The sequence below is a fragment of the Phacochoerus africanus genome, chromosome 15, assembly GCF_016906955.1.
Source record: "Phacochoerus africanus isolate WHEZ1 chromosome 15, ROS_Pafr_v1, whole genome shotgun sequence".
Taxonomy (NCBI): Eukaryota; Metazoa; Chordata; class Mammalia; order Artiodactyla; family Suidae; genus Phacochoerus; species Phacochoerus africanus.
The window spans coordinates 20,143,541-20,170,382 of NC_062558.1; the positions used below are offsets into that span (position 1 = coordinate 20,143,541).

At 39.1% G+C, this 26,842-nt stretch overlaps 1 protein-coding gene across 5 annotated transcripts in view; it reads right to left on the minus strand.

Moving 5' to 3' along the window:
• CLCN3 (chloride voltage-gated channel 3) overlaps positions 1-26,842 on the minus strand; it is a 90,475-nt gene that overhangs the window by 35,247 nt on the left and 28,386 nt on the right. For 3 of the 5 annotated variants that reach the window (XM_047762545.1, XM_047762542.1, XM_047762540.1), the window contains exon 3: positions 646-803. In XM_047762545.1, coding sequence (XP_047618501.1) covers positions 646-803 — 158 coding nt within the window. Of the gene's footprint in view, positions 1-645; positions 804-17,846; positions 18,037-26,842 lie in introns of those variants that run through there. The other 2 variants (XM_047762541.1, XM_047762543.1) reach the window with 2 other exon arrangements.

Below are 26,842 nucleotides of genomic sequence, written 5' to 3' on the forward strand. Positions count from 1 at the left end.
ACTTCCACATGCCGAGGGCATGACCAAAAAAAAAGTTATTTTAGTATTACACTACATCAAGATGTCACAATCAACAAAAAAGATAGGTAAGAGGCAGTTTTTAGTGAAGGCCATTCTTTTTTTCATTAGTGATTCATTACTACATCCAATATGCCCTATGCAATTCTGATATTAAAAAACATCTCAGAATTTAAACCAGGAAAGGAGATAAAAGAAAACAGCAAAACACCAGGAAACTATCCCCCCAGCAGACTGCTTCTTTCTCTAACAACTGAGATTATGTAACAGCTTTCCTCTCTCCACAGCTGCTGTGCTGCTCAAAGCCAAGTACCATGCTGGCTTCTACATCTTGAGCTTCCTTAATCTTGCCCCAACTCACATGCCTGTTTTCCCTTCCCTTCCTATTCTGGCTTAGTATAGTTCTTTGATTTTAAACTACTTCAAATCATTTCCAAAAAGACGGCATGTAAGTAAACTTTGAAAAAATCACATGGAGAAAAAACATATTACTTACAAAATACAGGAATTTACTTAAATGTACTTCTAACACAGGACATATTTCGGTAGCCCAAGATCAGTGGCAGAAACATATTATTAAATGATATAATTATGCACTATTAATTAAAAGTGACTGAAAACACTTACCCGTCGATGCCTTTCTCTGTCCTTACATTTCTCACGCACCCAATCAATAGTATGGAAATCATCATATGTACCAACACCTGGAATTGGCTCATCCAGAAGGTCCAGTAAGTGTGTGGAGCTGTTGATGCTGCCTCCGTTTGTCATCGTGTAATGAGTTCCTACAACGCAGCAAGGAACAATGGGCATGTGCAGTGAGGGACAATGGTGAACTACGTGGCCTCCTCAGCAGTCCTTAGTAATTCATAAAGAAACAGTATCACTGGAAATAATTACAATAAAACAGAGGAAGGAAAGCATTAAGAAAATTTAACCAGTTCCTACTGTGGCTCAGTGGGTTAAGAACTCAACTGCAGTGGCTCAGGTTGCTGCGGAGGCCTGGGTTCAATTCCTGGCCCAGAAACTTCCATGTGCTGTGAGCATGGCCATAAAAAAAAAAAAAAGAAAGAAAGAAAGAAAATGAAAATTTATCTAAAACTTGGAAATGAGGCAAAAAGACATGGCCTTTCACATTCACACTAGAGAATCAGAAATGCACCTAACAGTTACTGGGTGCTCGGGGAAGGGAGCTCTGCTGGGCTTACTGTTTACTATTAAGGTGGATTCTGCAACATTGGACAGTGACTTACAGAAGATTGATAAATCAAAAAGCATGACTTCCATCTGGCAAAAGTGTCAAAGAATTGGTCTAGCAAGAATCCTCAAATGCAGTGTGGACTGTGTGTCTGACTGTGTGCTGTGGGGAAGCCCTTTGCCTCCATATGTCTACCTCAGTCTCTCCTCCTCTACATCACTCTGTCATCAAGCTGCCTTCCTCCCTGGACAAGTGTCCATGACACACTTTACAAGCGTGTGATGGTTGTAAGGAGACTGAAGCACAATCACAAAAAAGAAGCTAAAATGGCTCAAATTTGAAAAAAAGTTCAATCTAACACAAAAAAAGAAACACACATCAAACCTACAATATCATGTTCCTCTATCAGATTGGCAAAGATTTAAAAAGTTGGCTAATGTACTGAGTTGGCAATGTTACAGGGAAAAGAGTTCCTGTCACAAAACTATTAGCTGAAGTATAAACTGGTACATTTTTGGGAAGGCAAAACTACACAGATACTCTCCAATCCAGCAAGTACACATCTAGGAATTTTTCCTGCAGTTATATTTGTATAAATCCACAGTTATGCACAGTATGGGTAGAAATCTTACTAATGCTCTAGATAAAAAGCAAAAATAAATGAATGCTAAATGCTCAGAATCTAAAAGAGGCGTCAGCAGAGCAGCCAGAGTATACATGCTAGGCTTTGGGGGCCGTATTGTCATAACTACTCCATTCCATCAGGGCAGGACAAAAGAAGTCAAAGACAACAGATAAATGAATGAGTATGTCTGTGTTTCAGTAATATTTTATTTACAGGTGAAGAGCAACATCCGGCTCAACCCTGACCTCACTCTCTACAGCACAAACCAAGTCAAATGAAGACATATATCAAGAATTTGGGGGAATTCTTGTCATGGCGCCGTGGAACGAATCCGCCTAGGAACCATGAGATCCCTGACCTTGCTCAGTGAGTTAAGGATCCAGCGTTGCTGCAAGCTGTGGTGTAGGTCACAGACACGGCTCAGATCTGGTGTTACTATGGCTGTGGCATAGGCCAGCAGCTGCAGCTGTGATTAGACCCTAGTAGCCTGGGAACCTCCATGTGCCTTGGGTGGGGCCCTAAAAAAAAAGAACTTTTGGGAGTTCCCTGGTGGGTCTAGTGGTTAAGGACTCGGCACTGCTACTGCTGTGGCTCGAGTTCAATCCCTGGCCTGGGAACTTCCATGTGCCACAGGCTTAGTCGCCCTCCCCACCCCCTCAAAAAAATTTCTATATAAAGGGCACTCTTATAGATAGTAAAGGAGATACAAAGATAATGAAGATATTGTTCCTGAGTTTAAGGTGCAAGGTGGGGATTCTCAGTGCAAATTATATTTTAAAACCAAGTTCCAACATTGAAACACTATAAAATCAATGTTAGTTGTGTTATCCACATTTAATCTGTTATAGGGAGATCTTAAGACTATGGTATAGTATATAGAACTAAGTGGGATTAATCCAGGAAAGCTTCCTGAAGAATGTAACTTATAAATTGTAATTTGAAATAATTACACTACAGCTTCACAATGAGAATTACAGCTAGACATATGTCTAAAGCTATTTCTGAAAATAAAAAAAGAAACATAAGATGTGAATACTGTCTGTGAAAGACAGTTTCTATTACTACTAGAAAAGAATTTGGAAAAAAGATGCTGGTCAAGAAACATTTATGGTAATCCAAGATTGAAAATGATCAAACTTGAATCTTCCGCTGTTAGTGGAAGTAAAGACTGATGCACCCGTTTGGAAGAACAATTTGGAAATGTCTTTCAACACCCACAAGAACTGATTCCACAAGTACACACAGACTTAAACAATGTCATTGAAACACTGTCTGTAATACTGGAAAAGTCAAACCAACAGAAATGTCTCATCCATTGATAATTAAATTATGTACACATATGCAATGGAAGTATTAAAAAGGAAGAGACAGTCAAGATACACTGATACAGAAAGCTGGTTACAATATATATTTTCAAGTGCAGAGCAGCATGTTTCGTTTGAAAACGATTTGGTAAAATTTATTTTGATTTAAAAGTTATGTTTAGAAAACAGGAAGAAAAGATATAAAACAAAATGTTAATAATGGTTACCTCTAGGAAGCAGAACTGTTAGAAAAAGCAGAGAATGAACTTTGATTTTCTAAATAACTCTTGTGGATTGATATAGCAATGAAAATTACTTTTCTAAATAAACACACACTATTATTTTAATAGAGATGAGACAGCACCACGAGAACAAAGAACCTCTAATAGATTTATTGCAAGTGAAAAAGCAACAAACTACCCCCAAAAGGCCCAGGCTAGAGTTCTAAACAGCTAGGTAACCTTGGACAAGTCATCTCTTACCTCCCTTTATTTAATACTTTTGAATGTTTGCCTTGGAAAGGTGTAAAACTTCTAAAAGGAAAGTAGTATATTGATTTCACTGTTTTGGCAGAAGCACTCTGAGAATTTACCACTTTGGCTGAGGGTTTAAAGGCCCAATCCCTGGAATGACCCATGTTCACCTGAACAAAACGTACAGTCTGAACCTTATACTTAAAGCTTTATATACATTAGCTCTTTCTTCCTCCCTCTATCCTGATTTTATTCAGTGATTTCCACTTTGTAAAAGCTAAGGCCACAGGTTTTCTTAAGAAAAAGCAACTAGGGAATAAAAACATAAAAGCATTTATAGGCGTTCCCATCATGGCGCAACAGAAACGAATCCAACTAGGAACCATGAGGTTGCGGGCTCGATCCCTGGACTTGCTCAGTGGGTTAAGGATCCGGCATGGCTACAGCTCTGATTAGACCCTATCCTGGAAACCTCCATATGCCACGGGTGCGGCCCAAAAAAGACAAAAAGACCAAAAAAATAAATAAAAATAAATAAAAGCATTTATAATGTCTTGACAAATTTCTCTGACTCCACCTTCTAGATAACATTAAAATCAGTCAAGAGTTACTGCTGTGGCACAGTGGGGTAAAAATCCAACTACAAAGGCTGAGTAAATAAATGTGGTCAAGTGTTAACACTTCAGGAATCTGGGTGAAAGGAAAATGGGATTCTTTGCACTATTTTTCAACACCTGTAAGTCTGAAATTAAAAGAAAAAAAATTTTTAAGTTTACTATGATATATTCTGCAAACTTCAGACTACTTCTCCCTATGTTACCCTAGTCTGGGTAGAGTTGAAGAGACATGAAGTACTACTGATCTTATTAGTCTTTTACACACAAAAAAAACAAAATTTCTATACTATTTCTATACATGCATCCACACCACACATCATCAGCCCCATGGTAAGAATTTCCAGCTATCAGCACTACAAAAATAATAAGCAAACAAGAGTTCCCGTCATCGTTCAGTGATAACAAACCCAACTAGTATCCATAAAGATGCAGGTTCAGACCCTGGCCTGGCTCAGTGGGTTAAGGATACAGCATTGCCTTGAGTTACAGTGTAGGTCACAGACGTGGCTCCAATTCCACCCCTAGCCTGGGAACTTCCATGTGCCTCAGATATGGCCCTAAAAAAAACCCCAAAAACAAAAAACAAACAAACAAACAAACAAAATGGTAATAAGCACACAGAGCGTGTACTCCTCTAACAGACTTCTTTTAAACCAGGATGTAGAGGAAGCCACAGCGCCACACCACACACAGTCACAGAAGCCGTGAGTCCTGCCTCAGGGACTTCAAATCAGTAGCCTGTAGAAACTACCCTGACATCTAATTCACAAAACTATATAGTAATTCAAAATACCTAAAAATCAGAAATCTAGTATTCAAACTTTTTAAACCAGAGGACCCAATGCACCAATGTTTTATGTTTGGGGACTTGTCTATAGTGTCCCTTCGAATTTCTGGGGCTGCCACTGCACATGTTAGGGTAGGGATTAGCCAGAACAGTCTGTGTCCTCAAAAGGCTCCATGAAGATCAGTCTGTCCTGTCAGGCCTAGTTGCTTCTACCTGACACAGCAAGGAGTTCTCTGATAGTGCTGTGGATTAGGATCTGGCATTGTCACTGCTCTGGTACAGGTTTCATCTCTGGCCAGGGAACTTCCACAGGCCATGGACGTAGACAAAAAAAAAAAAAAATTAAAAAAGCTGAGTCTGGGAGGAACACTCGTCGGTCTTCTTGGTTTGGGGATCCCGCAGAAACAGAGATTCACTGTTTTCTTTCAAAATTATTTCTGAAAGATGTCTGACTCCTTATTGTGACTCTTGCTATCAAATTGGCTTGAAAAGTAACCAAGATGAATTTTGGTATGAAAGTAAAATAAAAACATTTTGCTAGTTGATTAAATATTTCTTTGGCTCTGATAAATATAATTAAAACGAATCTCTAGCAAAAGAAAGGTAGACATTTTAACCTGGCTTTAACCTCTCTCTTTTCACCCTCTTTCTTACAGTACTGGGTTATTATTGACAACTCGAAGATATCATACTGAAATCAATTAACATATTTTTAAAAATCTTAAGTCTATCATTACAAAACAACTACTAAACAAAATTCAAGAATCAACTGGCTATTTAAAAAAAAAAAAGGATTCAAACTTTTACATTGCACACATTTTCTTTCATAGTTTGTCCTGCCAAACATGGAAATCGGAGTCACACAAAGAAGGAGAAAGGGTAAGATTTGTTGTCCTACTCCAAGCTGAGTAGGGAACATTCATTTCTAACAGGATCACAGAAATGCCCGCTGAGCCCACATCAGAAGGAATTTTAAAGGTATTATGTTTCCTAACAATAAGAATGGTTTGTAAATATTCCTAATTATTTTTTTGTGTAAGTTTACTGCAACCTAGATCCATTTATAGTTTAACTTAGGGTAAAAAGGGATGAATACAAATAAATCTTATTTGTGTGTTAATAAAATACTTTTTTTTTTGGCTTTGTAAGGCCGCATCCATGGCATATGGAAGTTCCCAGGCTAGGGGTGGAATCAGAGCTACAGCCACAGCAACATCAGATCCGCGCCTCATCTGCAACCTACACCACAGCTCAACAGCAACGCCAGATCCTTAACCCACTGAGAGAAGCCAGGGATCAAACCTGTGTCCTCAAGGATGCTGGTCAGATTCGTTAACTGCTGAGCCACGATGGGAACTCCCTGTTAATAAAATTCTTAAAAACACCGGTATAAGTTGCCCAACTTCACCTCACCACTTTATCTGATGCAGGAATGCAGCTAACACCTTGTAGGTAATGCCACAAGCACAAATTAAAGTTTCTCATACAGAGAGGTGCATTTCTCTTTCCTACAATAATATCTCAAGGGTTGGTTAATTAGGAAATTATAACATGGCTTTCTAAAGCTGACTCTGGGAAGAGAGCTCCAGAAGACAAAGAGGTTTACAGCATGAAAGAAAGAGGTGAGGCTGCACTTCCCTGACTACTGACCTCAGTAATAAAAACCCTTTTTATAGCTGCAGTTAAAAGACATGGTTTACTTGGACTTCCCATTCCTCAAAGCATAGGTGGCTCTCTACGGTGCAAACAGTAGTAGAGATGTACCAGGACACCTTGTGGAAACACTAATCAGCGTTCCTAATCAACACTATTTCCTTGTCCTCTCCACACGCATTCCCCCCACCAATTCAGGAAACACCCACTGCCATGGGAAAAGGAACACACAGCAGAACACAGATTGAGACTGAGCATCATGGCTTCTAAGATTCAAACTCAGGCTCTTGAAACCCAGAGAAAAAGCAAAATCTTAAAAGCCAGTACCTTTGAGCTGTAAGCGATGGGCTTCTGGGATTTCAAAATGTCTTAAGTAAAAAAGCTTAGAGTTTCTGCAATAAGCTATGGATTGAAAAAAGAACAGATGAAGAAGCAACCCTACCTAGTTACATAAGGTCTGTGGGGGAAGCAAGGAGAGAGAATTGAGTAAACAAGAGAGTTAAAATAGTTCAACTGGCAACTGGTTTCAGCTTTGAACATTTTCTACACAAAAAAAGATAAGATCAAACTAGCCACATTTGATCTAAGCCACTAAGCTTTTCATTACTTAGTATATTTTCATTACTCAACATACTTTCTAAAAACCACCTCATGTCAATTAAATGCATATGCACATCATCTCCAATGTACTTCAGATTATTTAATTGTTGTTACATACTATCATTTAGAATTATTTGCATTACAAACAGTATAAACCATGAACATAAGTGTACCTACTTGGTCATTCTCTTTTCCAATTAATTTTTAAAATTTTAACATTTTTCTTGTTCTTCATTTTTGTTCCCAACCTCATGTCCTGATATTCAATATTAATAATTCAAACATAAAATAACCACATTTCCAGTGACTGTCCTCAGATTAGGGTTACTATTTGCATAATGGACCCTTATTGTTTCTGTCTACCGGGTAACCCTTTCCCCTTCTTTCTGAAATAGAACCCAATTATTTGTAGGAAACCTCTGCCCCTTGCTGCTTGCAGTTGTGGTGAGGGCGTCAAGGTATCTTACCCTTCTAATAAAGACCACGCACGCAATCCATGGTAGGCCAAACTACTCCTGGAAATGTGAGCCACGAGCAGAGATATAGAGACAGCAGGAGCCTACTAATTGGAACAACTGAACTTCAAAAGGCCACAGGACAGTCCCCGCTATTTAGATTCCCAGATCCTGGACTCTAAGAAAGTGTAGTCTAAAAGTATTGGCTCCGACATTAAGACAGATCTTTCCAGGAGGTCTGACCACCTTTACCACCCAAAGGCTAAAGAAGAGCAGCACATACAGACCAGGAAAAGGTCATGTTCTTCTCAAGAGAGGCCTAGCAGAGAAATTCCAAGACCTTAATGCACCCTGATGTCGCAAAGACCTAATCAAGTTCCAGCTCTGCCACACACTAGCTATATGAGCCAGCACAAAGCACCACTAACCTCTTAGAGGTACCTGGGTTTTCTCATCCACTTTTAATAGTGTGTGGTATGAGGACTGGAGATTAAACATGTAAAATAGCTATTAATATATCTGACAAATAGTAGGAAATCAATAAATATAAGTTAATTGTTTCTGCTCAAATATTTTGGTATTTAAAATTTTATCAGGCTGTATTACACTACTCATGCGGTATTAATCTTAACCAAGAGATGGACAATATGACAAAGAAAAAGTGTCTTACAAATTTGAGCAATGAGTTCTACAACTGTACAGTGAGTCAAAATCCTATAGTTTTTTGTTTTTTCTTTTTTGGCCATAGCATGCAGTGGCTTGATGTGGGATTTCAGTTAACAGGCCAGGGACTGAACCTGGGCTGCAGCCGTGGAAGTGTCAAATGCTAACCACAGGAACTCCCCTGTAGATTTTTTTCCTAACTGAAGTATAGTTGCTTTACATGTTAATTTCTGCTGTACAGCAAAGTAACTCAGTTATACATATATATTTTTTCTTTATTCTGTAACATTATGGTTTATCATAGCATATTGAATATATTCCCCTGTGCTATAAAATAGGACTTTTTGTTTACCAATTCTACATATAATAGTTTGCATTTACTAAGCCCAAACTCCCAGTCCATCTCTCTCCTGAAGCCCCTCCCCCTCGGCAATCACAAGTCAGTTCTCTATGTCTGTGAGTCCATTTTTGTTCTACAGATAGGTTCATTTGTGCCATATTTTAGATTCCACATATAAGTAATATTATATGGTATTTGTCTTTCTCTGATTTATTTCACTTACAATGAAAATCTCTAGTTGCATCCATGCTGCTTCAAATAGCATTATTTCATTCTTTTATATGTCTGAGTAGTATTCCATTATATATATGCACCACATCTTATCTATTCTTCTATTGGCCATTTGTATACGTTCTTTGGAGAAATGTCTAGTTCTTCTGCCCATTTTTTGATTGGACTGTTTTTTTTTTGTTTTTTTTTTTTGTCATTGAGTTGTATGAGCTATTTGTATATTTTGGAAATTAAGCCCTTGTCAGTATCATTTGCAAATATCTTCTCCCATTCTGTATGTTGTTTTTTCGTTTTGTTTATGGTTTCCTTTGCTATGCAAAAGCTTATAAGTTTGATTAGGTCCCATTTGTTTATTTTTGCTTTTACATCTATTGTCTTGTGAGACTGCCCTAAGAAAATATTCCTACAATTTATGTCAGAGAATGCCTGCTTATGATCTCTTCCAGGAATTTTATTTTATTTATATATTTATTATTTATTTATTTTTGTCTTTTGTCGTTTGAAGGCCTCGCCCATGGCATATGGAGGTTCCCAGGCTAGGGGTCTAATCGGAGCTGTAGCCCCCGGCCTACGCCAGAGCCACAGTAATGCCAGATCTGAGCCATGTCTGCCACCTACACCACAGCTCACGACAACGCCAGATCCTTAACCCACTGAGGCCAGAGATCAACCCGCAACCTCATGGTTCCTAGTCAGATTCATTTTCACTGCACCACGACAGGAACTCCTCTTCCAGGCATTTTATGATGTCTTGTTTTATATAAGTCCTTAAGCTATTATGAGTTTATTCTTGTGAACGGTATGAGGCAGTGTTCTAACTTCACTGATGTACATGCAGCTGTCCAGTTTTCCCAGCACCACTTCCTAAAGAGACTGTCTTTTCTTCATTTTATATTCTTGCCATCTCTGTCAAAGATTAATTGGCTGTAGGTGTCTGGGCTCTCTATTCTATTACATTGATCCACATGTCTGTTTTTGCACCAGTACGACACTGTCTTGATTACTGTAGCTTTTTAATATTGTTTGAAGTCTGGAATGTTATGCCTCCTGCTTTGTTTCCTCAGGATTGCTTTGGCAATTTGGGGTCTTTTATAGTTCCATATAAACTTTAACAAGACACTGTAGATTTTTAACAGATAACTTAATTCATTATGCCCGATGTGCATATAGAAACAAATTTCTAAAATGTGTGGTCAATGACCAACCTTCCCATAAAATGAAAATCTTATAATTTAAATATCACAAACAAGCATCATTGTGACTAAAATACGTCAGCAAGTACAAAAAACTATCCCATCAATGAGCCACAATTGGCTTGCATCTTTCTTGCAAAAATAACTTTACTGATAAGAGGACTTTTTGCCTTATTTATTTTTCCCCCAGACAGAAAACTTTATAAAATTCATGCATATGTATGCAAACACAAATTATTTACTAATATCTATAATCTAAACAAAAAGAGTTTTTAAATTATCTGTAAGAAAATTAAAATTCCCATTACGGGAGTTCCAGTGTGGCGCAAGAGGATCAGCGACCACTCTGCAGCACCAGGATGCAGGTTTGATCCCCAGCCTGGCACAGTGGGTCAAAGGATCCAGGGAGTTCCTGACGTGGCGCAGTGGTTAACGAATCCGACTAGGAACCATGAGGTTGCGGGTTCGGTCCCTGCCCCTGCTCAGTGGGTTAACGATCCGGCGTTGCTGTGAGCTGTGGTGTAGGTTGCAGATGCGGTTCGGATCCCGCGTTGCTATGGCTCTGGCGTAGGCCGGTGGCTACAGCTTCGATTTGACCCCTAGCCTGGGAACCTCCATATGCCGCGGGAGCGGCCCAAAGAAATAGCGAAAAAAAAAAGGATCCAGCACTGCTGCAGCTTCGGCACAGGTCCCAACTATGGCTCGGATCTGATCCCTGGCCCAGGAATCCACATGCTGTGGGGTGGCCAAAAAAGAAAAAAAAATTGTATTATTACTTAAAGAAGAATCTCACCAATGGGAAAAGAATAGTGTTTTCAACATACGATATGGGGAAGACGGCTATTTACATTTAAAGGAATGAAGTTGGACCCTACCTACCTCACATCATACATGAAAAATAACTCAAAATGGATCACAGACCTAAATATAAGGGCTAAAGCTATAAAACTCTTAAAAGAAAACAGGAGTTCCCATTGTGGCACAGTGGAAATGAATCTACCTAGGAACCATAAGGTTGTGGGTTCCACCCCTGGCCTCGCTCAGTGGATTAAGGATCTGGCATTGCCATGAGCTGTGGTGTGGGTCGAAGACGGGGCTCAGATCCTGCGTTGCTGTGGCGCAGGCACGCAGCGGTAGCTCCAACTGGACCACTAGCCTGGGAACCTCCATAGGCCGCTGCGGCCCTAAAAGGCAAAAATAAATAAATACATACATACATACATAAAATATAAATAAAAGAAAACAGCCTTGTCACCTTATGAGGCAACAGTTTTGCAGATAAGCGTTAAGTGGGCAAAGAAAACAAAACAGATAAAAAAGACTATATCAGAATTAAAATAATCTTTCCCACCTAGAGGCCAAATGGTGCATGTAATAGTAACAATAAAACAATCCACATGTTCTAAGTGCTTAAGCAGTAGGAGGTCCCGTTGTGGCTCAGCAGAAATGAATCTGACTAGCATCTATGGCCTCACTCAGAGGGTTAAGGATCCAGCTTGCTATAAACTGTGGAATAGGTCACAGATGCGGCTTCGGTCTGGCGTTGCTATGGCTGTGATGAAGGCTGGCAGCTACAGCTCCAATTCGACCCTTAGCCTGGAAACCTCCATATGCCAAGGGTGCGGCCCTAAAAAGACAAAAAACAAATCTAAGGAAAGGCATTTTTTAACCTCTCTGCAGTGCTGCCTAAGAACCCTGTCATGTTTGTGTGCTTGCAATACCTTAGGTATGTGGGCAGGCTTATCTCCGAAGGTTAAGACTGCTGGTGGTGCCTCCTCTCAAAACACAGAGGCACATGCACGTAGCGCTCAATCACTGCAAGCAGACCCTTTACCATCACCAGCCCTCTCCGCCCTTGGCCCCTAACTACAAGTCTGGCAGAGCCATCAGTGTGCCAGTCTGGAACCCACACCCACACCCTGGGCTTCAGCAGAGGCCCAGAACAACAGCACATCACACTCTCATCCACAGGCTGTTCAGCCTCATCTTAGGCACAGGAAGCCAAGCCAACTGCCCCCCTCCCCCACAGGTATACTTAGAAACTGGTTTTCAAACTGGGACTGTGGCCTGCAGCAACAAACATTTCTTACTGACACAGTGTACAGATAGGCACCTAAGTAAAAACAAAGTTCAGCATATTTACTATTTGGCATATACTCTGATATTTTTGCTTTCTATCTTCTTCCTCTCTCTTTTTTTTTAATACTGGTCACAACTCAACATGCTGAAACCTATAATTTGACAAACACTGAACTAGAGAAACAGAGACATCTAATGAAATTCTCTGCCTTCCCATAAATGAAAACCTTTATATTCCCACCCACTTGTCCTCATATATTTTCTGAACTGAGCTAAAGAAAAAAAAAAGTACTTACCTGTTACATCTTAAACTAAACTAATTTATTAATAAATTTCACCTTCACACATCTTTGGCAGTCTAAGTCTTTTCTCAAAGGGGACTATCCAAGTAACAATTTTACATGCAAAAGTAGGTATATATTTATTTATTTACTAAGATCACTACTTATTACATCTAAGGTCAGCCTCTATAGATGTGAGAACAGTTATCCTTGCTATTTAAGCTCACTGGCAGATTACTGTCCTGTCACACACATGCAAAATATGAATTTGTTTTTTGCCTTTTTTTTTGCTTCTTAGGGCCACACCCACTGTATATGGAGGTTCCCAGGCTAGGGGTTGAATTGGAGCTGTAGCCACTGGCCTACACCACAGCCACAGCAACGTGGGATCTGAGCCACGTCTGTGACCTACACCACAGCTCATGGCAACTCGAGATCTTTAACCCACTGATCGAGGCCAGGAATCAAACCCACAACCTCATGGTTCCTAGTTGGATTCATTTCCACTTTGCCACAATGGGAACTCTATAAAACATATACTTCCTGAAAAAAATTATGGAATGTGGCAGGCAGAAACCTAAAATTCTGCATACTCCCTGACAACCCAGATTCATCTGTATGTTAAGAGCAGGAAGTCAAGTCCCCAGTGCATTTTTTTTCCTCCTTCTGTGACCTTACTGATAGGAAGTGGTCACCCTGGTGAGGGAAGGGAAAATGAATGTTTTAAGGTGATAGTTGAAGTTCCAGAATGTTAGCAGACTTCCAAATAAAAGATTAAAAAGGTAATGGCAAACATGGTGCTAGACTTAGTAGATGGTCAACAGACATCTGCCAGATAAATGAATGTGATAAAGCATTTGCTCTTTACATTTATTTCGCCATCTACTTCAAATGCAAAAACTTGGAAATTAAAACCAAATCCCAAAGAAGCTGACAGAGGATACATGATCAGTAAGTTGCAATGCTAAATTACCCAATTCATTGTTTCCCTCTTTGTTCTACTGACACCCCAAAATAAAAAGCCACATTCTTAGGTAGGGATGATGAAGTGGATATAAAGACATCTGTGTAACTGGAAGTAAGTCCCATGTCCATTTATTATCTTTGCATATATGATAATCTGTTTATTATACAAATAAAAATTCATGAAATTGCTCTTAAATGGCAAAGGGAATAAACTGATAAACTAAAGCAAATCCATTTTTTATCTAATTAAGGTTGTATAGGACTACCGAAAAACTACAAATTAAACATGTTTGTTTAAAAAAAAAAAAAAAAAAACTTCTGGAGTTCTCCTGTGGCACAGCAGGTTAAGGATCCTGCACTAGCACTGCAGTAGCTTGGGTTACTGCTATGGTGAGGGTTTGATTCCTGGCCTGGGAACTTCCACACCCCAGGCCCAGAAACAAACAAATAAATAAAAAATCTTTAAAATACAATTTAAGGTACCAGTCTCCTCTGCCCTTGTGTTAGCATAGAGACCTCAATGCTGGGAAAATAACCAAAATCACAAACCTAATCTATATGGCAGGAGAGCTGCTCATATTTTGATATCATGAAACACAAAACATTTTTAACTTACAAGCCATGAGATGATATAAAATTTTAGTAGTACTAAAAGTGCCAGTTATTTTTAGAAAACAGAGCTAAAGAAAGTAATATGAGCCACATTTTATTAAAGATTTTAAATTGATATACTGTGGACAAGATAAACTTAAAGACAAGCTTTGTTTTATACTATTGTTTTAGAATACAAAGAGTTTTTGACATGAAACAAAGAATCTCTATTTGTTCTTTTAACATACACTTAAATGAATTAATTCAAAAGAAGAGATTTAATTTTCTAGTTGTCTAAAAGATCAGAGGTAATACAAAGTACAATAAGGATCTGAATCCTAAAATCACTTTACAAAGAATCTAAAGAATGACCCTATGGCAGTAAGAACGTCACCTAACATCTAGATTTCCAAATAATGTGCAAAAAATGCTAAGTACCGAAACTTTCAGGAGGGAATAAAAATAAACTCATCTATTGTCATAGGAAGAAAGCTTTACTTAAATATATCTCTGAACTAACAGATATAAAGAAATGATTTCTGGTAGAAACTTAAAAAAAAAAAAAAAAAACCTCAAACATTTCAAAAGGAAAGCCATACTGTCTGTGGTTTAAGACCAGCATTAGCCTGGCAATCCTCTACCTTTCTAAACAACCCCTTCCTCTGACCCGTGACCCAACAGAACTAATGAGGGAACAACATATTAGGCACCCAGTCCATCAGGGCACTTACAACCCGTCCTCCCCACCAGGAAAGCCCTGGCACATCAGGGTGGAGACTCTGCCCACTCTGATAACATGTGTCAAAAGGAGACTGAACTGTCCCAGCCAAGACCCACAGAACATACAGCCTATACCATTCATGAGAAACTTACTTTCTTGGAGTTGTTTCTTTGCTTTGAAACCTGAGAAGCCTTTTTGCATCCCTACCCTACTATGCCCCTCCCCCCCCCCAGTTCCATGGGGATATACACAGTGCAAAGCAAGTATCTCCACCATCAGCATACCAGCCATCTGCATCGAATCCTGCCTTTCCTGTCTTTCTTTCTTTCTTTCCTCCCTCCCTTCACCTGGGGGGCGGGGCACCATATGCAAGGGCATGATGTGGGATCTCAGTTCCCAGACCAGGGTTTGAACCTGGGGTGCAGTAGAGAAAGCAGCCACATTTCTTTACCTCAGTTTTGTCAACAGGAAAATGGGGATTCTAATACTTCCCACTCCACAGCCTGTGTGAGGATTAAAATGTTTTGTTAACACATAAATGAACTGATACAGGTAAGGCAGTGACAATGGTGTATAAATATTAGCTATTATTAATGCTACTATTACTACCACCACTACCACCAAGGTTCCCACAGCACCTGATGGTGCCTTAAGTACATGAGAACTCAATAAAAACTTTGAAAGAAGTAATTAATATTTAAATACTGCTAAAAGCCCCAAAGATCAAGTCCACTGTTGGGGTCTGTTAAAATGAAAAAGAATTCAACCTCCAAACTACCAAGACTTCATGAACAAACATAAAACTAAAATCCAAACAAAACAAAGGTGTTTATTTTTTTCTGATAAAAATGGAAGAGAGATCTTATGAAATAAATTAATAGTTTCTGTACAGGAAATTCACCCCCCCCCCAAATAACAATGTCATGTTAATTTCTATCAACAATATATTAACTAATCCTATTTTTTAATCTACAAATATTTCCATTCTCTAAATTATTCACTTTAGTAGGAACCTCCATCATTTTCCATTTTGACAAGAAGCATTAAAATTTTTTTCTTTTTTTTTTGGTCTTTTGGTCTTTTTTGGTCTTTGGTTCCCAGGCCAGGGGTCATGTCAGAGCTGTAGCTGCCAGCCTACACCACAGTCACAGCAGCACCCGATCCTTAACCCACCAAGCAAGGCCAGGGATGGAACCTGCATCCTCATGGATACTAGTCAGGTTCGTTAACCATTGAGCCATGACAGGAACTCCACAAATTTAATTTACTCCACAAAAGTAATTCCTAACTCTAGCACTCAGGGATTGAGTAAACAGTCTTGTTGCCTTTATTGATATCCTTTACAATTTTATACTTTTATTATCTGCTTCTTCATTCTTTATCAGCCCCAAGAGATATTTCTAGTTATTGTATATAATTTTGTCCTCACGGGGAGGCTGATGCTTTTTCCTGATTTGTGTTAGCTGCTTGTCTTCACATCTCCAGTTTCCTTTGTTCTGACCCATGGCCATGAAAGGTCATAAATTATGGAAAACAAATAACCTCTTACCCATAGATACTAGGAGTCTACAGTACACTCAAGTAAGCCTAGTAACCAACTGATCTGTACTACAAAGATACAATGTTACTTTCAAATAACACTGGCTTATGTTAATGGAGTAAGGTCTCAAGGGATAAGGAATCTATTTGAGCTGCCAATGGTGGGAATGATTTAAACCTTAGCAAGATTCCTAAAGGATTATTTATGAAGATAAAACAGAAACAAAAAACTTGTATTTTAGTAGTAACCATGCCTACTCTCACACAAGCTTTGGCTTATTTCTCACTGCTTGCATACCTTATACAGAGGTAAGGTCCATGCGTAAGTTCTGTCAAAGACTGTCAAGCTTAACACAGGGAATTAAAATTTCTCAAGTGCAAGTCTTCTGGTTTATTATAAATCAACAACCGGATGTTGTAACATCTCAGAGAAAACACAGTTTAATTACTGATTAGCAAATACTGTGACACTTTAACAGTCACCATTCATTCATGTTGCTTCCGGTTTAAAGCAATCCTTACCAGAAAAGGGATGATGAGAACACAGGAAAAAAGAGAGCTTAGGAAGACATTAGAACTGGAAAAACAAACCCAACTATTCTAGGTACTAAAATTATGTGAAATTTTAATGTTCTTTATGCCTTCAGGTAGTTCCCAAAAAAATTCTAAAATTATACATATACATACACATATATTAAGGCAACTAAAAGACAGCGGAATATATGTAAAAGGATCTTCAGTTTTTCTCAAAATCTAAAAAGCAAGCTTTTACTAACAGCAGAATACTATGGGATACACAATAGTACCAATGTTCAGAGACTAAAATACTGTCTAGCACACACAATTCAACTAATAAATATTTGTCACATATTTGCTAAATATGTTACAATTTTTTAATCCTAATGGAACTTAATACTAAAAATATTATCAGAATACAAACTATTTTAAATAAAAGGCTAAATATGCTCTGGAAAATCATAACTTCCTTACGAGTTTCTAATACCATGCAAGTAAATTCAAACTAATGTGGCTCAAAAATGAAGTCGTCTAGCTAAGAGATGTTTCTTAGGTTCAATTTTTTTTTCTAGAACTATCAGTATATTTTTAGAGTAATCAGATTAAGAAAAATGAAAAAGGGCAGTTTAATTAACATGTTCGAGTTCTGGCAGCCCCTGCCCAAAGATTTACATGACTGCTGGGTGCTTTTCTGGTTTTTACAAACCACAGGGGGTTTTTTTGTTTTTTTTTTTTTTCTGCTGTCTAAAAATTGCCCTGCACGTTTTTACCATATAAATTCTTACCAGATACCTGTGAAGACAATGTAGTTAGCTGAACGCATATTAAGTAAGAAATACTGCTACAGAGAGAAAAGCGTTCCTCTTTACTGCCATTTGAAAGTATCCTAAAAGGCAGGTGCAGCCTCTACTATTTACCAACCCAGGGTGCAGTAGCAAGGCGCAGACCGAGGGCCAGAAGCGCCTGCTCCCGCGCCGCTAAGACGGACCTCATTACCTCGCTTGTGCAGCTCGCGGAGGGGGATGCAGTCTCCACCCCCGTCGTAGGGCAGGTACGGGTCCGAGGCGGCGTCCATGGTCCGGACCGCAAGAAGCGGAGAGGAAGAGCGAGCGCACGACTGCCCGGCCTCACTGCCGCCCGCGCGCGCCCCGCAGCCCCACCGCAGCAGGCCCGGGAGCCGCCATGCCGGAGCAGCGGCGCGCGCGGCCTCACGGTGACGTCACCCAGGCGCTGCAGTTGCCCGGGCGACGGCTCGCCTACCCGTCAATCAGGCCTCGCCACGTGGGACGGTGACTAAGCCCAGGGTGACAGACAAAACAGCTTCCACAGCAAGGGCGCACTACAGCAAGACAAGAGAATCTGAGGGGAGCGAAGTCCCGAACACGGAGCCACGAAAGGGAACCTCTGTGTACACAGTCAATGCCCCTCTCATTCTACAAGAGAAATGTATGTACAAAAATGAGAGCGACATTCCAAAAAGGTCTTGTGACTTTACAATATAAATGGTTTAATTTCACGTAAGTCACAAAGATAAGGACCAAGATACCAAAGGCTTCGAGAGACCTGGTTTTAAGTCTATTCATTACCTAAAATGGACTTCTGCAGACTTCTATTGTGGAGTCAAACATTTAGTCACTGAACCGTAACTAATCCCCTTCAGCAGCCTTGTGTTTGCTTCCTTCAAAGAACTAGCTAGTAAGACATTCCAGGTCTGAGGAGAAAGAAACTTAACATACTAAATAACTTTGCTAGCTGTGAAACTATACAAGATTTACTAGGTGGGAAATTTTCCTCTCTCCTAACTTCCCACTTTCCCCACCTCACATACATTTTTTGTTGTGATTTAAAAAAAAAAAAAAAAAAGGCTTTTACTCTTTTAGTGAACTATGTCTCAAAGTGTACTCCAGCTGTCTCTTTGCTAGAAATTTTGTGAATTCTGGAGCTCCTGTCATGGCTCAATGGTTAATGAATCTGACTAGGATCCATGAGGATGCAGGTTCATTCCCCGGCCTCGCTCAGTGGGTTAAGGATCCAACATTTCAGTGAGCTGTGCTGTTGGTCACAGATGGGGCTCAGATATGGTGTTGCTGTGGCTGCTGTGTATGCGAGTAACTACAGCTCCAATTAGACCCCTAGCATGGGAACTTCCATAGGCCACAGACGCAGCCCTAAAAAGTCAAAAGAAAAAAGAAAAAAATTTATAAATTCAGAAATAAACTCTGTTTCAAACCGTCATTCCCACCCATCCCCCCTGCCAAAAAGCAAATGCTCATTTAAGCGGAGTTCAAATTTATACAGCTGCCTCTCAGGTGATTCCTCTAGGAGAATTCTCCTTCTGAAATAGCTATGGTGGGGCACTGCCATGAAATAAAAATGTGCTATTCATTAGGATCAATTCCAGAAGACTCAGAGGTTTCCTAAGTATCAAATGAGCCAACCCTAAGGTCTGGTCCAATTCAGTGCTTTGAGATGAGAAGTGGGGTGGGGCAGGGGAGCAGTGGAGACAGGACTCAAGTGGAAGCAAAGAGAAAAAGACTATTCATTTGTCTAGTACCTCTCAGCTATTTAGCTTTGTTTGTTTGGCCACACCCAGTGGCATGCAGAAGTTCCCAGGCTAGGGATAGAACACAAAACACAGCCATGACAATACCAAGTACTTCAACTCTAGACCACCAGGGAACTCCTATTTGGGAACTTTTTAAAAATTAAAGTTTTTAGGGAGTTCCTGCTGTGGTGCAATGGGATTCATGGGATGGGCAACGTCTCTGCAGCATCAGCATGCAGGTTGGATCCCTGGCCCAGCACAGTGGGTTAAGGATCCAGCATGCCATAAAACGTGCAAGTCGAAACTGTGGCTCAGATCTGATCCCTGGCCCAGGAACTCCATGTGCCAAGGTGTGGCCAAAAAAAAAAAAAAAAGAATTAAAGTTTCTATATTTCAAAAGGTTTGAACCTCAGAAAGAGGTTAAAAATCCTGATAAAATCCCACGGGGGATTTGGAGAAAAAAGGTTCTGGGAAAAGAATATAGACCAGTTCCTGTCATAGGAAGAGTCTATCTAATTTTGATCCTGGCCATTAATATTTATAAGACCATGGATGTTTTCTTTCATTCTGTTTTCTAAATTTATGGAATTTTCTTGGCAATTTTTTCCTTTTTTCTACATGGAGAGAGCTGTCAGAGCCCACCACCTAGGCACGATCCTGTCCCATCCAATTTCCCCGCCAAGAAATTGCTTTTTAAACAAGAAAAGCTAACTTTTAAACAAAGAGCTAATTTTGCTAAATGCACTAAGTGTAAATTTGGCCCTTTTTGGTACATTGTTATGCTAAGTTCTACTATTATAAGATGTTTAAAAATATATGCTATATGGCATTTATAAGTAAGTTAGTTTTTATAGTACTAACTTCTTTGCATGCCTTTATATAAAATGAAAATCTACAAGCTTTCCTTGTAGGTATTTGCAGGCACTCTCTTAGCCTGTTTTTCCTGATTTACAACTTTGTTAAACAAGAAGAGTACACATACTAGCCAGCTAGCACTAATTAGAGGGGGAGGAATACCTTTCCTTATATATTGACAGTGTTGCATAAGTAAAAGTTTTGTAGCATAAGTAAAAGGTTTTGAATATTTTTAATGAATGTTTGTATATGTATGCACATATACACACACACACATAATATAGAATGTATGTGCACAGAGTTTAGAATGAGACCCACCAAACCTAACAATTGTTATCACTGAGGAAGGAATGAAGTGGAAGTGGGCAGGACAATGGAAGATTCAGTTTTACTTTCTATACTTTTATACTGTTTAAATTTTTTAAAACAAATATATTACTTATTATTTAATTTGGAAAAATTACTTTTATAATAATAAATCCAAAATTTAAAATCCAGAAACAAATTTCTCATATTTATGGGGTCCATGGCTGCCACTTTCTCTTGAAGTAAAAGAATATTCCTTAGGCTAACGCGCTTTCCAATTACACTTTAGAGAAGGATAATAAACTGGAAACTGCGGCAAAGAGGACTTTGACACAGATTAGGTATTATCATGCTAAGAACCTGAATTACAGTTATAAAGAGAGCAGAAGATAAACTGGAAGGATTCCTGGGCACAACAGGGAGGCGGGGGAGGTGGGGGTAGACTCAGGACAGAACTTCAAGGCTGAAGTGGTAGCACAAAAAAGGAATTTAAAATTCATAAGGGGAAGGTATTTCTGCTTCCAAATGCACTTCAAATTGCTGTTTGTTTCTGGATAAACCACCTCTCTGAGGTGTGCGAATCAGAGGCAGAGGAGATGACTATAACTACACATATATAACTACATACAACGTTCAACCTTTAAGCCCCTAACACACATGATCCAGGAAATCTACAACATTAAGGAGTACTGAAAAAATAAAATCCAAAACTGTTTTTTGCCTTTATACCTACTAGTTTACAGGAAATACAGGAAACAGAGAAACATGTTAAATGACAGCTCAGCAACACAATCAGGAAATCCCAATATAGAAAACAAATGACCTGATTTGTTCATTTCTTCAACAAATAGAAAAAAAGGAAGGGAGCACCTATAAAATTTTTCAAAACAGATTTAAAAGATACATCAATCAGCTTCAGTGTACAATTTTTTATGAAACAACTGGAGAAATATGAAATAGACAAAATAATTGACTACAAGGAATTACTCATTTTGGAGTTCCCGTTGTGGTACAGCAGTTAACGAATCTGACTAGGAAAAAACAGGTTGCAGGTTGGATCCCTGGCCTCACTCAGCGGGTTAAGGACCTAACATTGCTGTGAGCTGTGGTGTAGGTCGCAGACACAGCTTGGATCTGGCGTTGCTGTGACTGTTGCGTAGGCTGGCAGCTGCAGCTCCAATTGGGCCCTTAGCCTGGGAACCTCCATATGCCACGAGTGCAGCCCTAAAAAGCAAAAAAAAAAAGGAATTATTAATTTTTATATGTAATAGACTTTAAGAGAATTATCTTTTAGACATACATTAATAAAATATACATGGGGAAAAAATAACAGTTGTTAAAACAGACCTCAATGCAGAACTTGATTCAATTTTCTTGGAATTAGGGGTTTCATGCTCTATTTTTTTTAAAGTCCTTTTAAAAAGACACTTGCAATCACCACTACCATTTAACAATTTACTAGAGGTCCCAGCCAGTGCAGGCAAGCAAAGGTGGATGGGTAAGGGAAAGCCATAAGGATTATAAAGAAACAAAATTGTGGCTATTTACCAATGATATATCTTAAAGACCTCACAAACAGATGATTAGAATTAGTAAGAGTTAAAGTTGATGAATTTTTAAAAATCAACGTTCAAAAATTGAATTTCAAAATACAACAGATAGGATATTAAATTTTAAGATAAAAATAGCATTGAATAGCAATAACATCAAAAAATTACCGAGAAAGGAATATAACAAAGAATGAAGACAAAAATTAAGAGGAAAGACTAAAAACTTTTTTTTTTTTTCCCCCACTGTACAGCAAGGGGGTCAGGTTATCCTTACATGTATACATTACAATTACATTTTTCCCCCACCCTTTCTTCTGTTGCAACATGAGTATCTAGACAAAAGTTCTCAATGCTATTCAGCAGGATCTCCTCCTAAGTCTATTCTAAATTGTGTCTGATAAGCCCAAGCTCCCGATCCCTCCCACTCCCTCCCACTCCCTCCCCCTCCCATCAGGCAGCCACAAGTCTCTTCTCCAAGTCCATGATTTTCTTTTCTAGGGAGATGTTCATTTGTGCTGGATATTAGATTCCAGTTATAAGTGATATCATATGGTATTTGTCTTTGTCTTTCTGGCTCATTTCACTCAGTATGAGATTCTCTAGCTCCATCCATGTTGCTGCAAATGGCAGACTAAAAACATTTTAAAAGACCCAAACAGGAGTTCCCATTTTGGCTCAGCAGGTTAAGGACCCAACAATATCTCTGCGAGGATGCAGGTTTGATCCCCGGCCTGGGTCAGTGGGTTAAGGATCCAGCATTTCCATAAACTCTGACATGGGTCACAGATGTATAGCCCCCAGCTGCACCTCTGTTTCAACCCCTAGCCCAGGAATGTCCATATGCCACAGGAGGGGCCAAAAAAAAAAGAAGACCCAAATATATGGAGAAGTATATATGCATATATCATGTTCATGAATTGAAAGATTCTTTTTTTTTTTTTTTGGTCTTTTTAGGGCCAAACCGTCAGCATATGGAGGTTTGAGGGCTAGGGGTCAAATCGGAGTTGTAGCCACCAGCCTATGCCACAGTCACAGCAACACAAGATCTCAGCGGAGTCTGCAACCTACACCACAGCTCACGGCAATGCCAGATCCTTAACTCAATGAGTGAGGCCAGGGATCAAACCTGCATCTTCATGGGACTAGTAAGATTCATATCCGCTGAGTCACGATGGGAACCCCGAAAGATTCAAACTGATCTATATACTTCGCAAAATGCCAATCAAGAACCCAACAGCAATAACTAGGAATAAACCTGACCAAGGTTTATATGCTGAGAACTACAAAACATTAATCAAGGAAATTAAAGAGGATTCAAAGAAATGGAAAGATACTCCATGCTCCTGGGCTGGAAGAATTACTATCATAAAAATGGCCATACAACAGTTTGTCACAAAAGTCTATTGGGTTTTTTTTTCTTTTTTCCTTTTTCGAAATTTATTTATTTAGGCCACACCATGTGGAAATCCCTGGCCCAGGGATCCAACCCACGCCACAGCTGTGAGCTGAGCTGCTTGCAGTGACAATACTGGATCCTTAACTCACTGAGCCACAAGGGAACTCTTTAAAAAAAATTTTTTTTGGCAGCTCCTGTGGCACGCAGAAGTTCCCAGGCCTGGGATCGAATTCCAGCCATAGCAGTGACAATGCCGAATCCTCTAAAAGTAGGCCACCAGGGAACTCCTCTTTTTTCTTTTTTTATGATTGAAGTGTAGTTGATTTATAATATTGTGTTTTTCCTGTTGGGTTTTTTTTTCTTTTTTTTTTAATGATTTTTGTTTTTTTCCACTGTAGTTGGTTTACAGTGTTGTCAATTTCTACTGAACAGCAAAGTGACCCAGTCACACATAGATATACATTCTTTTTTGCACATTATCCTCCATAATGTTCCATCACAAGTGACTAAATAGTTCCCTGAGTTCTACAGCAGGATCTCATTGCCTATCCACTCCAAAGGCAATAGTTTGCATCTATTAACGCCAGACTCCCAGTCCATCCCACTCCTTCCCCCTTGGCAACCACAAGTCTGTTCTCGAAGTCCATGAGTTTCTTTTCTGTGAAAAGGTTCATTTGTGCCATATATTATATTCCAGACATAAGTGATATCATATGGTGTTTGTCTTTCTCTTTCTGACTTACTTCACTGAGTATGAGTTTCTAGTTCCATCCATGTTGCCGCAAATGGCACTACTTTGTTTTTTTTATGGCTGAGTACTATTTATTCCAATGTGTATATATACCACATTTTTTTAATCCATTCATCTGTCAATGGGCATTTAGGTTGTTTCCATGTCTTGGCTATTGTGAATAGTGCTGCAATGAACATACAGGGGCATGTGTATTTTTCAAGAAAAGTTTTGTCCAGCTATATGCCTAAGAGTGAGATTGCTGGATCATGTGGTGGTTCTATATTTAGTTTTCTGAGGTACTGCCATACTGTTTTCCAGTGGTTGTACCAGTTTACATTCCCACCAACAGTGAAGGAAGGTACCCTTTTCTCCACACCCTCTCCAATATTTGCTATTTGTCGACTTGTTAATGATGGCCATTCTGACAGGTGTGAGGTAGTACCTCATTGTAGTTTTGATTTGCCATTTCTCTAATAATTCATGATGTTGAGCATTTTTTCATGTAAAAAAAAAAAAAGACAACCTATGGAATAGGAGAAAATAGTTTCAAATGATGCACCTGACAAGAGCTTAATCTCTAAAATATACAAACAACTTCTACAACTCAATAGCAAAGAAAAAGAAAAAAAACAACCCAATTGAAAAATGGGCAAAAGACCTGAAGAGACATTTCTCAAAGAAGATACACAGACCTGAATGTGAAAGAAAGCTCTTCAAAAATAGGGGAAAACATCTTTATGACCTCTGAGTAGGGCAATTTTTTTAAGACTCAAAAAGCATTAGCCATAAAACAAAAGACTACCTAAGACCACATTACAATCTGCTTATAAACTGTCCATTAGGAGAATGCTACAAACCAAGTGCTTGTATCCCACCAAAATTTATACCTTGAACGCTAATCCCCCATGTTGGGGCCTTTGGGAGGCAATGGAAGTCATGAAGGTGGAGCCCTCATAAGCAGGATTAGTGCCCTTATAACAGAAACTCCCAGAGAGCTCCCAAGTACACAGGAAAACGATGGCCTGGCGGACAAAAAACCAGAAGCGGCCCCTCCTCGCCAGACATGGAGTCTGCCAGTGCCTTGATCTTGGACACCCAGGCTCTAAAATTGAGAGAAACCAGTGTTTTTTTGTTAAAACCATCCTGTCTGTGGTATTTTTGTTATAGCAGCCCAAACAGACTAAGACAGAGAGTGAAACACCACCCATTGAACAAAAGATATTTACAATACATATAACAGACAACATAGAAAAAGAAGTAACTTTTATTTATCTCTAAGACAGACATGCCCAGAGAAAAATCAGTAAATGCCTTAAATAAATACTTCAAACTTTTTTTTTTTTTCAAATAGTTAATTTACATGAAAAGATGCTCCATCTGTTTGGCCACCAAAGAAATGCAAATTAAAACCACAAGCAGAGTCCATTACACAGCGAGCAGATGGACAAAACTCAGTCAGACAACATCAAGTGCTGGTGAACGCGGAGCTAGGGAAGCTCTCATACACGCTCACCTGAGTGTTGAACAGACACAGGATGGAAAACATGACCTATGTCCCAGCAAGTTCACACCCAGACCAGTGAAGTCCGTGCACACACCCACAAGGATACATGGATAATATTCAAAACAGCACTTTTGTAGCCACAGAAACTGTCAAGAACTCAAAGATCCATCAAGAGTAAAATGAGTAGGTATACTGTGGTATATTTATAAAAAGAATGATAGTTAGAGCAACATCACAACAACTACTACCTGCAACAAAGAAGATTCTTGAGAAGCATGCTATATAAAGAAACAAGGGAATACATACGTACTGTATGATTCCATTTATTTAACGTTCAAAAACGCAGCAATGCTAAATTATAATACCAATGATGCATACTTAGATGATCAAATTGTAAAGGAAAGCAGAAAAGTGATGGGATAGGGGGTTCCCTGGTGGTCTAGCAGTTAGGACTCTGCTTTTCTCCACTGCAGCCGGCTTTCAATCCCTGGTCCGGGAACTGAGATCCCACATCAAGCCACTGCACTTGGCAGCCAGGAAAAAAAAAAAAAAAAAGACACATTTTATATACAGAGGAACAAAGATAAAGATGGTGCAGACTTCTCATCAGAAACAGTACAATCAAGCCAACAAAGAAGCAACAGCTTCATTTCTTCAAAGAAGTAATGAAAAAAAAAGTAAACTGTCAACCTAGAATTCTAAACTTAGCAAAAAAGTATCTTTCAAAAAAAAGGTGAAATAAAAATATTTTTTTAAGTTTGAAAAAATGATCAGTGTCTAACACAAGGCTCGGCAATAAAAAAAATATTTTTTTAAAGAGTGACTAGACAAAAAGAAAACAGTATTTATCTCTAGGGAAAGGGAAGGGGGTGTGACCAGGAAGCTTCTGGAGTAAAGTAATGCTTTGTTTTCATAACCTGAGTGGGATGTAAAGGTTTTGTAATAACTCATTAAGCTGTACAAGTATGCTTTACACATTTTTTTCTGCTGTGTGTTACACTTCACAATTGTAAAGTCTTTTGAGTTAGCAATTTATCCTAAACATCTTTAAGTCTTTTTTTTTTTTTTTTTTTGAGGCCGAACCTGCAGCATATGGAAGTTCC